Raw genomic sequence first — 15,249 nt, 5'->3', positions numbered from 1 at the left:
TATCTCACTACAGATTCGATATGGCAATAATAGCTCTTACTGAATCACTGGCGCCAATATTGATATGTCTATGTGCCTACTCTAAATGGATTTCCCTCGCCAATTGAAATCACTACTTAATGACTCCTTGTGGTGGTGCTTATTAAATGAATGAGGGTAAAGTGAACGGAAGTAACTGGTAAAAAAAAAAAGAAAGATGACGCTCAGCAGGGAAAATGGCGGAAAGCAGGGAAAGAAAATGAAAGCTAATGAATTGAAATGGCGCATTGTTAAATTTCACTACTAATGATGACGCAAGCACATTGAGACCATGATGGACTGACAAATATCATTCCTGCTTTTTGCCTTCGGTTCTTTTTTCTTGACACCAATTTAATAATGAATTGCAAATGATAATCTTCTACTGAAACGATTATCTACCACTTTCAGACATGGCATGCTGGTACTCAGTCACGGTAAACATGGCGACATTTGGTCTCTAATGTCATTACTTCAGTGAAGATCAGTAAAGATAGTGACTTTTTCTATTTGTTGAAACTCTACCTTTATTTTTCCATTTGCTTGAAATGTCAGCGAGCACTCCTTGAACAGAAGCAGAAGAAGAAGAGGCAAGAGCCCCTGATGGTCCAGTCTAATGTGGATGGGAGATCACGGACCCGTCGGGCCAAGCAAAGTGAGGAACAGGCTCCACTGGTGGAATCCTACCTCAGCAGCAACAGCAGCACTATCTACCATGGTAAAGCTTGCACTCCTCTCTGGCTGTGTTGATTCAGAAAGCTTAAACAGAGAATTAAAGAAAAACATCAGCTGAAGAAATAAAGAAGTCACACTGTTCGTTTAATAAGTCTTTCTTATTTATAAAGAGTATTTGTTCTTCCTGACATCCCAATTAGAACTATAAACCAGACATGAAACCGTTTTTTAAATGATTAGTGTTGCATAGCTGTAAAATTTACAGCTTTAAATAAGACATCATGTAGAGGGAATACAACACACTGCATCATCTACTGCAGTGCTGCAAATCAAACCACACAGGAGCAGCAACTGTGTTCCCTTTCAGTCAATTCGAAGTACAACACGTAATGTGGGATATCACAGCCCCGCAAGTCTTGGATGAAGACCTCTTCTGTTCACTGCTTTAAGGCACATGACTTGTGATGACATAGGTGCACGTGGGGCTGTACATATACACCGTGTTATCACATACACCCCTTATTTCTTACGTTCTTTACCTTGCCAAGAAAACCTCTGCTGAGTCGGGCTAGCTAGCTACTGCTAGTTAGCTCTGCTGTCTGTGGCTTGAAGTTAGCTTAACTGCGCCTGATTGTGTTAACCTCCACTGGTCAGTTCAAAGTCAAAGTCAAAGTCAACTTTATTTGTCAATTCTACCACATGTACAGGACATACAGAGAATAGAAATTTCGTTACTCTCAAACCCTAGATGAAATAGCAAAAGAACATTTAAATATAAGAGAGTGATTAAGAAACGCAAGTAAAATAATTAAAAAGTAAAAATTTAAATAAATACAACGCGATTATACCAAGAAAGCTATACAATATACAATATACAATATTCAAGTAAGAGTAAATGACATTGAGTGTAAACCGAGTAGTGCAAATAGGCAAATAGTGCAAAAGGAGATTTAGTAATGTACGGTAAGAGATAGTGTAACAACAAAGTGCATAGGCTGCATAGGCTGTCCACAGAACACTCATTTTGAGTTTTCTTGTGCAGTAATTTTGCTTTGGATTTTGGTATGACTAACCAAAACCAAAGCAAGTAAAGCAGAAATCTTCTGTTCACTACTGTCCCCAGGGGACAGTGGGGATTGTCCACGCTATAAGAATGTTTACTGAAACCAAAGCCTGTGCGTTTTGTCACCAAAGGTGATTCCACCAGAGGAATAGCAACCTTATGGACCCTTTTTAAATTAAATAATTTTTAAATTAATTTTTGTGCTGCAGCTAGTTGGTCCATCATCTGGTCTGTCTATTGTTTGGACGTTACATCCCCTTCAGTTGCTCGTTAAGCACTAAGGTGCTGATTGTCCAACTTGTCCTCTGATTAATGTATATTTATGTATGTTCATATGTCCCATGCTGTGTGTGTTGTACTGAGTGAACTGACTGAAACAGAATGAGTAGATATGTTAAGCGGAATAAGGTACAACACAAGGTTGCCGCTTGCCTGGCTCACTGAAGAGCAGCTATTAAACTGTGGGATGACCACGACGAATGCATCCAGCCTCTCCGATCATCTAACTGGTGCCTGATTTTAAAACCTGATCATGCTTTTGAGGTTGTAGCGCCCAAAATGTGGAACACCCTTCTGAAGTCAATCAGTTTTGGCTCAGTCTGTTATTTGTTTTAAGCGAATGCTGAAACTCATTTTCATAGGTTAGGGTTTCCTTTATCCGTTCCCCTTCATTTCATTCATGTACACGTATCATCAGTGTGCAGCTTTTATTCGAACTGTGAAGCACTTTGTAACTTGATGTTTTGAAAAGTGCTATATAAATAAAGTTCTTATGCAATACTTTATATTTTGTACCTAGTTACTCTCCTTCAGGGAACAGAAGTTATAGACATAACCATTTGTTATATCTGGGGCCGCTGAAGTCTTCATATTTACACACAGAGGCCAGGCAGAGCATTTTTATTTATTTAATTATTTTTTGAGGGACAGTTTCTGGGATTAAGGCCAAGAACTGTCAAATTTCCTGTAGAGAGAAGAGAAAGATGTTCCTCTGCCATATTCTTTTATTCTGATGCAAAAAAAAAGAATAATAAACCATAACAATACTACGGGAAAATGAATAAAAACATTCTAGCCTTCGTTCACAGTTTGCTCCACACTTTTTCTAAGCTGGAAACTCTGGACTGTAAACCTGCAGTGATTTTAGCTACAGATTTGCAGCCCAGTATTAGTCCCACATTGAGTAAAAAATTGATCTTACAGTCACTTTGATTGTGACTGTAAGATCAAATAAACACATTGAACATTTTTACTGCAATAGGTTGCTGTGAAAAAGTGTTTTCCACCTTCCTGATTTCTTATTCTATGGCATAGTTCTAGTGCACCACAAAAATGACCCAAAAACACATCGGCAAGTCCACCTCTGACTGACTAAAAAAATACAGATTAAGGTTTTTTCATGGCTTCAAAGTTGATTGATTGGGATGCTTTGGAGTGACCTTAAACAGGCCATTCATGATGTAAAATGCTCCGGTGTGGCTCAATTTAAACAATTCTGTAGAAAGGATTGCTTCATATTCCTTCACATTGATGTGAACAACTTTGTTGCAGTTCTTGCTGTCAAGTGTGGCACAGCCAGTTATTAGTTTTAGGGGTCGAATAACTTTTTTTGCATTGGGTCAGGTAGGTCTGGATAGCATTTTTCCCCTTAATAAATTAAATCCTCATTTAAAAATGGCATTTTGTATTTACTCAGGTTATGTTTATATTAAAAAAAATAAATCTAAAAGGGGCAAATACTTTCAAATGGTATTGTGTATTACACTAAAACATAACGTAATGTTTAATGTGAAAGACATATTTATTATAACCCATCATGTGCTTCAGTCGTGTTCATTCCTGTGTTCAGTGCAAGAAGCTGAACAGGAAGAGGTGAAGGTGATGTCGGATCCACAGCCACCACGCTCAGCCAAAAAGGGCAAAGCATCAGCCAGTTCCACTCCACAGACAGGCAGTGAAAAGAAGGAGAGGAAGGGGAAACACAAAGGTCAGTGTGCTGGTTCAAATGGTTAATTAAACTGTGTGAAAAATGGATAAACATACTGTTCTTGGGCTTTGCACATCCATTTTTAAAGACCAAATAATCAGCTTTTAGAAGCGGTCCCCTGTGTGAAAAACAGAGGATCCAAAATCCTTACTATCCAGCAGCTTCAGCAGTCTATCCAAGCTCTGTATGCCCTCCTCAGATAACGTTTCCCCACTGATTTTTTTGAGCCACAGCTGGCAACAGCACAACTGAGTGAAACACGGCTGCCCTCTCAGCCCCTGCCATGGTGCCAAAGTCATCAGAGCTCAGTGTCTGTGATGATGTATGACAGACTGACACACCACAAATGAAGACCTACATTAGAAGATTAAAAGAACTACAATTGCTGTCATTGTTTCCCTTATGCTTCCATGCCGTTCAACCTTCAATGTGTGTTATTGCAGACTCAGCACAATGAAATATAATAGTTAAGGTGTTTGCCAAAAAAATGATCAACAATATCTGACTTTGGAGACATTTGGCATCTGATATACTGCAATACAGCAGATGCTTGCCTTTGGAATGACTTTGTCCCAGGAAAGTGAATTGGATTCAACTGTGGTAAAAGATTATCCAGGCCAGTAGTGCCAGATTCACCACTTATTGATCTGTCTCACTTCTTCTTCTTTCTCGTGCTCTGATTGGTTAAAGCATAAGCAGAAATGATGCAGTCATTAGAAAATGAGCTCTAGCAAGATCAGAGGTTGTTCATTTTCAGTTTAGATAATGAAGATATGAAAATGCAGCCTTTTACATACTTTCATAAAATAAAAATAGGATTCTTGATTTTTACACGCATATCTCTGAAGGAAAAGAAAGACAGGGGAATGAATAAGAAATCAAAAGATAAGACTGACCTAATTTTGTTAAAGCAGCATGTTAATATATAACATATATACTGAGTAGAATATGCAGTCACGTCAAAATGACAGCTGTTACAGGATGTTATGCAGCTATGTACATTCATCATCAGCAAGTGTGAACATTTTTCTAAAACCAACATTTTTTGCAGTTAGTCTGGAGCTTCCGGATGTGTGTTAGCATAATGCCACCCTCTTCCCTGGGTAGACTTCCTAGAAGTTTCACCCCAAGGTCAAACTGTGCTCTTCTTGGACAAAATAAAAAAAAATGTTCAAGTTCATGACAGTACAATCAGAAAAAGTCTGAAAAAGCATGACTTGTTTGGAAGGGTTGCTAGGGGAAAGCAGAACATGACAATATGGCTTAAGTTTGCATCTGAAAAAATACTACAAGACAATAGAATGGAGCCCTCATCTGGAGAACAGATGAGGGCAAAGTGATGATGTTTGGTTATTATGTACAGCATGATGTTTGGAGAAAAATGAACACCTCATAACAACTGGCAGCACAGCAGTGGAGGGGAGATTTGGACAACTTGCAGTCATTTAGTTGACCGTGGATTTCTGTGTATAAGGTTTTCTAGAGTGAAATGTGAGGTCATCTGTCCAGCAGCCAAAACTTACACCCAAAATGAGTTCATGCAACAGAAGAAAAGAATTAAGGTGCTGCAGTGGTCCAGTCAAAGTCCAGACCACAACATGATTTAAATGCAGTGGCGGGACCTTAATAGAGCTGTAAATCTGAATGCCTGCAAACTCTATGCAATATTTTCTTTTCTTTTCTTTTTTAATTTTTTTTTCATAGGACAAGTGGAAATGTGTTCTTTTTGCCTGAGTGCAAACTTTAGAAGTTGATTGAATATTGAAGACACAGAGCAAAACAATTACATAAAACAAAATGCCCAAAAGTGGAGAAATGGGAATGTTGTTAGATTTACTCAGGCTGTTTGACTATGTGATTAATGCACAAATTATTGCTGAATGACCTGCCCTTGTTGTACTTTGCAGTGGTTCATTTAGACTTGAATCTTACAACAGCATGAAATACTGATAGTGGAAAAGAAGTGAGTCATTCTGAAAGAGTTTGTTTTTCTTTTCTGGGATTTTGACTCAGCAGCGATCGATGGCCTGGCTTCCCAGCAGGATGACAGTCAGATCCAGATCCTGACAGTGGGTCACCCCACCTCAGAGGAGGCCGAGGCAGAGCCCGTGATGAGCTGCACTCAGTCTCAGAGTAAACAGGATCTTCGCGTGACCATGCTCAAAAAAGGTACTGACAGCGCTCAAGAAAGCTTCTGCCACTGCTTCTGCAATAGCACAACTACAAGTCCTTATTTACACCCACGGCGTTCTGGTCTGCTGCTGCGTTGTGTTGGTGGGAGGATGAAAACCACTGACTCATGTTAAAAAACACACAACTCCAAATAAATAGGCCATTTTAAAATCCAGCATCTGAATGAAAAATAATATAATTATTCGTACTGTAAACACTCAGCGCTAACACACATCAATTGTTCCATACATAATTAACACAAAAACTGTATAATCTATATGCAGCAAAGGGAAATGTGAACTGTAATTTACAATCAAATACACTGATGCAACAGTGTAGTAGAGAGAGTTGTAATAGTGCACGTACTTCCTTGATCCATTATGACAGTTTTTCATCACAGTGTACTGTGAGAGGGAGTTGAGTGATGAGGGTTAGAGTTCAGGTGCTTAACTGGGTTTAACTTTGCAAAATTAAAAGTAAATAAAAAGATTATTTTAAGTGGCAAGAATGTTGTTTTAGCAGTCTCAGCATGAACGCTACGCTTTCTTCTTGTAAGACATCACAATGCTTTAAGTAAGATACATTTTCAGCAAGTTTTATGTGCCAAAAACTACAACAAAATTGCTCATTAAATGAGACTGTAATCAGTGAAAACACACCAGATAAAACACAGCCACAAGTGGATCAGTCTGGTAGTCTCATATTTCTGGTATTTAAGTCTGGTATTTAGCCGCAGTTCCAATTTAATTTCTTTCTTTTTGTTCTTTCTTCCTCTCGTTCCTTCTTTCCATCCTTCCTGTGAAGGTATATCGAGCAGCATGAATTTTGATGAAGAGGAGGATGATGATGATGAAATTAGCTCCAGCTCTTCACAGCTCAACAGCAACACAAGACCAGGCTCTGCCACTAGTAAAAAGTCCAGCAAGGTAAAATTAATTTCACAGCATGAATTTGTGCTCTCTGCATGTCTTTTTGCGCAGCACCAAGCACCTTTTGACAGCAGCTAATAAAAAACAAAAATCTGCTATTTTATCACCAGTTTGGATAGTTTCCCAGCTGAAAGTAGAGTTGCAGACAATTATAGCTTAATTTAAAACAAATTAAGTATTTCCCATATGCCAGGGGTCTCAAACCTGAATACAATTAGTAGGTCATTAGCAAGACTCTATAGAACTTGACTGTATGCTGATGTGGCAATTCAGCCATTTGATTCATGTTACAGCAGCTCAAGAGTGAATGAACATGGTGCAATAAAAGTAGTTTTAGAAAACAGGTTTCAGAAACAGGTTTATTTTTTCCATGTTTTTCTAGGACCACACATTGTACTTTGCTTCTTACTAGTCTTGTGGATGCAGGTGTGCTGTCATGTTTTGGGGGGAGGACACATACAACTTCAATTTGCTTGAGGAAGACTCAATAACAGAAATGTTAACCAGCTCAAGTGATTCCTTTAAAGCTATGATTGTTCCTCAGTTGTTTTCTTACTTCAGTGAGCATTTTGCTGGATGCCCACTCGTAAGAAAGTAGCCAAAGTACAAAAATGTCTTTGTTTATAGATATAGTGTGGTGCAAAAGTCTTGAGCCACCCTTCATTTTTTTGCAATCTTTGCTTCCAAGAAGCTAGAGTTTCTAGTTTTTTGTTTTTAACGTGGTATTGGGCCATGGTGCCCTAGCCTTTCATCTTTTCTTTGGATATTAACTGCTTTTTGCTAATGTTCTGTACAGTCCTTGTACCTGACCATTATCAGAGGTTTTTTTCCCTTTTTTGTTGAGCCGTTTAAGCCTGGCCTATGAATCATTCAAGCATAAAACTCAAGGGATTAACCAGTGTTGTATTCACACATAAAAGACAACTTAGCAAAGATCCAATTCTGAAATGTCACGTCTTTAAGATATGGGGGGAAAAACAGAAAAGGCATGTCACAGGACAGAGATACATCTGGCCCTTTAGTTGATCCACCTTCTGTTCACTGAACCATCATCAGAAATAGTCTCAGTGGATATGTGGCTTTCAAGAAGCCATTCTTAAGGAAGGGAAACAAGGAGAAAAGATTGAGGTATCCCAAAGTACACAAGAATTGTACTGAGTATCAGTGGCAAAATGTATTATGGAGTTAAAAATATAAATTTGCATCTGCAGCATATATGGAGGAGTTCAGGAAAGAGGGGGTCTAGTCAAAACTGAACAGTAGCATTAGATGTTGATTCCATATGTTATACCATCTGGAAAGCGTCTGATTGGCAATGACTTCCTTTTTAAGTGCAAACACACTGCGAATGCAGTAAAAGTATAACTAGGTAGAAAAGCACAGACTGTAACACACAGTTATGGACTTCCCAGCCTTTGCTGTCTCTTTCCCCTTTTGATAACATAATTTCTCTTTGCTCTTCTTTCCACTCTAATTTTTTCCCTTCAGTCATTTCAATGTTCTGTCTCTGCTTCAGGTTCTTATTTTAGACACAGTGTGCTCATTCTTAATCCCAGTGGACAATTTGATTTTCAGACTCATTACTCTGCTTTAATGCTCATCAGTCCACCATTTCACGAGGGCTCTTGCCATATTTGATCTTACAGGAGGTGGCCTCAGCACCCACTCCACCAGTCAGTGAACCTGCCATTGATGTTGATGACCTTGAGGAGTTTTCTCTGCGCCCAGCACCGCAGGGGGTCAGAGTGAAGTGCAGAATCACCAGGGACAAAAAGGGCATGGACAGAGGCATGTATCCGACCTACTATCTCCACCTGGAGAGAGAGGATGGCAAGAAGGTGAGACGAGTCTTTAAGGTTTAAAAACATATTACACAAGATATCTGTCAGGGAATTTTTTACAGTAAGTTGTTAACATCTGGACTCTAATCTAACTTATATATTCAAATAATGCAGCTTTGTGGTATCAAACCATGTTGATTGTCTGTAGGTGTTTGACAATATGGTTTGGTAACAGGTGTTCCTGTTAGCTGGGAGAAAGAGGAAAAAGAGTAAAACATCAAATTACCTCATCTCCATTGATCCAACTGATCTGTCTCGAGGTGGAGAGAGTTTTATTGGCAAACTGAGGTAAGTCCTCAGTGGCTTTGTTGTATTAAACACTTTAGCAGCTTACATTAGGAATTAGATATGGCATTGGCAATGTTAATCTATATGGCACATTTCATTATATCTAAAGTCAATGTGCTTAACACAGAAGAAACAAGCGCATTTAAAAAGGTACAATACCTTAAGGTAGTGAAAATAGCAAAATAAATCTTTAAAAAACACACACAGCTATTAAGTGTAGGTCTGTGTGAGCAGCTTGTTCCAAAGAACAGGACCACAGTAACCAAACACTCCCTCAGCATACTTGCATCTGAACATTTAAAAATTCTGGACCTGATGACCTGAGAGATCTGACTGGGTTATAAACAGTGAGCAAGTCAGAGATGTACTCAAGGGGCCAAACTAGTAAGAGCTTTATGAACTAATAAAAAGCTTTTACAGGTAATTCTGTATTGCACTGGGAGTCTATGAAGTGACTTCAACACTGCTTGGTCAAATTTGTGCGTACCTGTAAGGACTCTGTTGCTGCATTTTGAATACGACGAGAGTCGGCCTACTGATTATTTGTGAAAGTCCTGCAAATGGAGCACTACAATAATCTAAACTAATTTCTATGAAAGCATGGACCAATTTCCCTTTGAGATAAGAATCCTCTAACTTTTCTAACATAAGAAAAGCAGTTCTTACTAACCTTATTGATGTTTTTATTAAACCTGAGATCACTGTCCAAAATGTTGCCAAGGTTTCTGACTCGCTCATTGTGCTTCAGAGGAAGGGATGATAAATATGAACATATTTTTTGACGATAATGGGTAAAACTATGTATCATCTGTATAAGAATTTCAAGATAATATTATGATTCTTTATGATAGTACCAAGAAAGAACATAACATCTATATCCTCTTTCGGTATGATGAGAGCAAATCAAGAACTTGACCTGGTAAACCAACTGAGTCATTCAGCCTTTAAATTAAAATGTCACGATCAGCAGTGTCAAAAGCAGCAGTGAGATCAAGCAGAAGTAAAACTGCAACTCTCTGTGAGTCACTGTTGATCTGCAGGTCATTGAAGACTTTAGCAGGAGCTGCTTCTGTGCTATGATTAGATCTGAACCCTGATTGGTACTCATCATAAATGCTGTGATTTGAAAGGCATTCATCCGGTTGTTTGTAAACATTTTTTTTTAAATATTTTGAGGAATGAAAGATTAGAAATGCCTCCATAATCATTACCAATGACTCTAAGTTGTTCTTGTTGAGTAGCAGTGTGATTACAGCACATCTGAGAGAAACAGGGAAAATTCCAGTCTGGAGAGAGCTATTGATAATATGATTTGTAAACAACGAGACACAGATTTGAAGAGTTTGTTGGGGATGTTGTCAAGTAAAGAAGTGCAAGACTTTAACTGATGAATAATTTCTTCCAGATCAGAATACATAATCTGAGTAATTATGCTAAGTGTTGGATTTCTTATTTAACTTTTGTGCTCGAACTACTATTTGTAATCTAATTGTATTTTTTAAAAAACAAACAAAAACAAAACAAAACATGATTGACATAATCATTAGAAACAGCTTCAAGGCTCCATGGAAGCCCCTCTAGAGTTTAATCAAATATGGGCTTGTGCAACCTTTTAGTCTTTGGACCACTGGTTGATGTACCGCTCAAAGCTTTGCGCTGTCCTGCTTGAATGATGGCGGTCTAAATTGGAATGAACAGTGACCTTTCATCAGTCCTTGGCCTAAATGAGATATCTAAATGAGACGGCTAAACATGCCATTTAGAAGCATTTCTAAATGGCACCACCTACACCACACAGGTAGGTGTCAAGTCAAAGTTGTTTAAAATACATTGGATGAGTATAACCGAGAAATGCAAATGTTGTTCTCCAATATTAGATAAATGGTTATTTCATAGCTGGAATTGAGTATAGTTGGACAAATTTTCCTGCAGATTCTGTCTTTATTGCCATTTACTGGTGTGCAGTGCAAGAACTAATGACTGACAGTCTAAAAAGTGTAAGAACTAATTAATGATTGATTGAACAGCACAATACATCAATCATCAGCGCTACAGTACAGCGGAGAATATGTTTTCTAATTCCTCATTTTATAGAAAAAGGTTTCTAAGCGAAAAGCGAGTGCAAAATATGAAAGTAAATGTGGTATGAGAAAAAAAGATCGAGTGGGGTAGGGAGGGAGAAGGTGGTATGAAATTAAGCAAAGGTGCTCTCGCTGGGAATCGAGTCAAGGATGTTGTATGCCATAATTTGTCAACTTTTCAGCCAGTGTTTACCTCATGTAAGAACTCGCTTAAAGACAGAGCACTAGCCACTTGCCTTGTCTGTCAGGATTTAGATTGGACCACCCACCTGCCAAAATCCAGTCTATCAGTCACTGCTGAGCCATAAGCCAACAAGGACGAACTCGAGTGGAACACAATTATATTTAGAGGGGCATGAAGTCAAAAGCATGCAGTGGTTTGCAAAAACTGTACTCTGCTTTTGTTTCCCTTTCAGTTTGTATCCACAGACAGTATGTAGAAGGCTCTGGAAAAATCACTCCACTTGTGATTTTATCTGTGAACACCTTCTTGACGATTTTATGATCTCATTCGCTACCTTAAGTCTTACTGAATTCAACATAATTCATTTTGTAAGGTGTGGTTTCAGTTAAAACTAAATGAGATGATAAAGGGAGTTATACTCCAGGGAGAGCACAAAAACACAAGTTTTACACCAGTGACAATTGTTGCAAAGGAGCTCAGGTCATATTTCAAAACTCAAGTGTCAAACCATGCGATCTGTTTTCATTATGTAATCAAACCTGGATACCTGTTATTTCTAGTTATTTGTTTTTTATATATTTAGCAGGGATAGCGCATGTTAGTGGGCATAAGTATTATGAAAAATATAACATGTAAACATGCCAGATTATAGCAAAACCGCCGGTGTTTGTTTTAAACAGTCATTACATTCCTTAATGTGTAATGTTTTGTTTGCAGATCAAACCTCATGGGAACTAAGTTCACTGTATATGACAACGGTCTGAACCCTATGAAGAGCACCACCAGCCTCGAAGCTAGCAACTTGCGTCAAGAGCTAGCAGCCATTTGCTATGTGAGTTCATCAAAATGCTCGACTATACTTGACTATACTTGTGTTTTCACGTTGCTGAAAAGATACAGCATTATTATTATTATTTAGATTTTGTTAGAAATATGCTGTAATACTACTGATTTAAAATAATGCATTTTTCCAGTAACCTGTTTAAAACTGCATTAGGCAGAAATGGAAAAAAAGTTGCAGCAGAATTGTGAATGGAGCAGCTCTGTCCTCCCTGTCTAAGCCCTGGCAGCAGACAACCACTGTGCATCCTTTATTTGCAGCACAAGCTGTGATTCAAGCTCTAAGTAGCTACATAAACAGGAAATTAAAATAGCCATAGTTAGCAAATATCTTAACTGTCAGCATAGTAACTGATCATCTGTTTTCATGAGAAATGTACTTATATGATCTGAAAACAACCAAACAATCAACAACCTCATACATGACAGTACAACGCACTGCAAAAATTCAGATGCAGTGTTTAAAATTGAGATGTGGCCATGTCTCCCTTGAAAAAGAGCGTCATGGTTAAATAAAGGTTAACTAAATGAGATACATTTTGCCAGGTCATGGTTTAAAAATAGGTCAAAAATGAAATGACATGGACGTCAGCCGGTCGTCCTACGATGGCAGTGAGCAAAATGACAAATATTAGATAAAGCTAAGGCTTTGAAAAGTACAGCTTTATATAACTGCATCCAGAAATAACATTCAGTAATCCACCTTAGGATAACATTTGTTTAAGAAAGGGCATTGAGAGGTGATCTGTTTATCTTTCTTAATTCTTTTTTTTAAATGTAGGAAACCAATGTCTTAGGATTTAAAGGGCCTCGAAAAATGAGTGTCATCATTCCTGGAATGAACATGGACCACGAGAGAGTTTCTATTCGGCCACGAAATGTATGTGTTGGCCAATTTCTCAGTAGTCGCAGCTGCTCTGACCAGTTCAGCCTCTTCTAATACTTATTTAATCGATCCGATACATATGGTGTCCATGTCCAAGGCTTTTCTATTCTTCTTCATTACAGGATCATGAGTCACTGCTGGCCAGGTGGCAGAACAAGAACACAGAGAGCGTGATTGAACTTCACAACAAGACGCCTGTGTGGAACGATGACACACAGTCCTACGTGCTCAACTTCCACGGCAGAGTCACTCAGGCTTCCGTTAAGAATTTCCAAATTATTCACGACAATGACCGTAAGCTTTCGTCCACACATAACATTTCTAAATACTTAACAAAGGCTAAAGACTAAGGTCTGTTTCTGTTTTGTAATCTTGTTTTACCCAATGACTGTTTGAGACAGCCACATAACCTGATACTGTGGATGCTATTAAATTAGACAGTATTATTTTACATATAGGTACTTGTCAGACAGATTTAGAATTTCTTTCAGGAGTGTTCAGGAATAGTTTTCCAGGTTTCTTGAAGGACTCTCAAAGCTCTTCTTTGAATGTTGGATGCCTTTTGTTCTGTTCTCTGTTGAGACGATCCCACACTGCTTCACTTGCTGGCATAAAATACAATTTTTTGCCCATCATACTGTGTTATATTTGACTTTTTTCATAGTTCCAAAGAAAGGAACAAAAACTGGATTGAAAATGAGTGAAAAAGCAGCCAAAAAGAAACTACAGAAAGTTAGTGGAACTGTTGCTGAGGGGCAGATTATTTTACACTATACTTTACATCATACAGTTTATTTAGTCAGTTATGCGTATTAATATTGCCATAAAGAAATGGGTACTTATGAGTTTTGTGAAGAAACAGTAAAAAGGGGAAATGTTTCAAATCAGCTTAGACATAATCTGTTTCCCACTTGTTTTCCCCTCTGCAGCTGACTATATTGTGATGCAGTTTGGCCGTGTGGCAGAAGATGTGTTCACCATGGACTATAACTACCCAATGTGTGCCCTGCAAGCCTTTGCTATTGCCCTCTCCAGCTTTGACAGCAAGTTAGCTTGTGAATAGACTCCAGCCTGAAGTTCAGTGGATAACAACTCCTCCTGTTGTCTCAACAAGGGCTGCTTATGTATCACTGGGGCTGATTTGAGATCACCCGTTACCTTGGAAGTCCCACATATCCTGAAATGCTTTATGGGACTTAAATTATGTGTACGTATGTGTGTGGGGGTGGGGTGGGACCTCAGGATGGTGTTTGTCAGTGGAAGAAAACAAGCACAAAGAGTAATCCACTTTCCAAATCAGATTCATTTGTTTTGATAACTATAGTCATTTTGTACTGCACTGGCATTATAAATATGTTTCTTTATGTAGTAGTTCTAGTAATTTAACATTTCTTTATCTGTGAACTATAACTAACCGTTATACATCAGTAAGTTTAAAAAAAAAGTTGACTGGGTTTATGTAGTCTACCAACACAAAGTCACACGCTTCCTCGAGCATGGATACTGCTTATATACTTACTGAATTAATAATAACATGCATGTCACAATGTATTTATTTTATTGACATATTTATTACCTGCACATTTTATGTTCTCTGCTGTCATTTGCAACAAATTCTGCTGTAATCGCTCCACGGAACTGCAAGCACATTAAATGTCATGATAGGAAGATCACTTGTATCCACAGTAAAAACAAAAAAAAATTAGAGGTATGAAAAGGGGAAAGGCATGTTACACAGTGCTGTGTATCATATACAATATTGTGTCACAGTGTCATATACGTGAATGTGTAGGATGATGGTGCACTTTACTTTGAAGTCTGTGGTGGATGAGCTATAGCTGTACATACTTTATTGTGCCTTTGAAGACTAATTCCAGTGTTACACCTTGGCTGTAAAAGGAGCTGAGCTTGAATTGGTCTTTGCGTTTTTTGCTTTCCTCACATACACCGAGAGGATTTCTCTGTAGCTACTTAGAATTTTTTTTTCTTTAATGAAAGTTCATTTCGACTGAAAAACAATGCCTGAGGTTGCACAACATTCAGAAGATAATAATAAGCGTGCATCTTAAGATTTTAACTTAAAATTATATTTAGGGTCCAGAACATGTTGCACTAAATAGATGGCTATTTATTTACATAATACTGTAAATCAGGCAGCAGATATATAGCAGATATCTGAGGTACTCAGGCCTAAGTGTCACGGTCCTGGCTCAGTGTTTTTAGTTTCACTGTATTTTGTTATTCATTTATGTTCTAGTTAAGCTTATCTAGTTAATTTCTATTAT

General features: G+C 38.1%; 1 protein-coding gene across 3 annotated transcripts in view; it reads left to right on the top strand.

Moving 5' to 3' along the window:
• tub (TUB bipartite transcription factor) overlaps positions 1 to 14,673 on the top strand; it is a 55,918-nt gene extending 41,245 nt beyond the window's left edge. For 2 of the 3 annotated variants that reach the window (XM_040011934.1, XM_040011936.1), the window contains exons 3-12: positions 574 to 736; positions 3,606 to 3,743; positions 5,757 to 5,912; positions 6,720 to 6,841; positions 8,491 to 8,682; positions 8,861 to 8,973; positions 11,956 to 12,070; positions 12,860 to 12,958; positions 13,087 to 13,258; positions 13,894 to 14,673. In XM_040011934.1, the coding sequence (XP_039867868.1) occupies positions 574 to 736; positions 3,606 to 3,743; positions 5,757 to 5,912; positions 6,720 to 6,841; positions 8,491 to 8,682; positions 8,861 to 8,973; positions 11,956 to 12,070; positions 12,860 to 12,958; positions 13,087 to 13,258; positions 13,894 to 14,027 (1,404 nt within the window). In that variant the 3' untranslated portion in view covers positions 14,028 to 14,673. The remainder of the gene's footprint in view (positions 1 to 573; positions 737 to 3,605; positions 3,744 to 5,756; positions 5,913 to 6,719; positions 6,842 to 8,490; positions 8,683 to 8,860; positions 8,974 to 11,955; positions 12,071 to 12,859; positions 12,959 to 13,086; positions 13,259 to 13,893) is intronic. The other variant, XM_040011935.1, reaches the window with a different exon arrangement.
• Positions 14,674 to 15,249: the final 576 nt, after the last annotated feature.

Source organism: Simochromis diagramma, unplaced genomic scaffold (genome assembly GCF_900408965.1).
Source record: "Simochromis diagramma unplaced genomic scaffold, fSimDia1.1 OVJJ01000603.1, whole genome shotgun sequence".
NCBI classification, from domain to species: domain Eukaryota; kingdom Metazoa; phylum Chordata; class Actinopteri; order Cichliformes; family Cichlidae; genus Simochromis; species Simochromis diagramma.
This window is presented reverse-complemented; position numbering and strand designations above follow the sequence as displayed.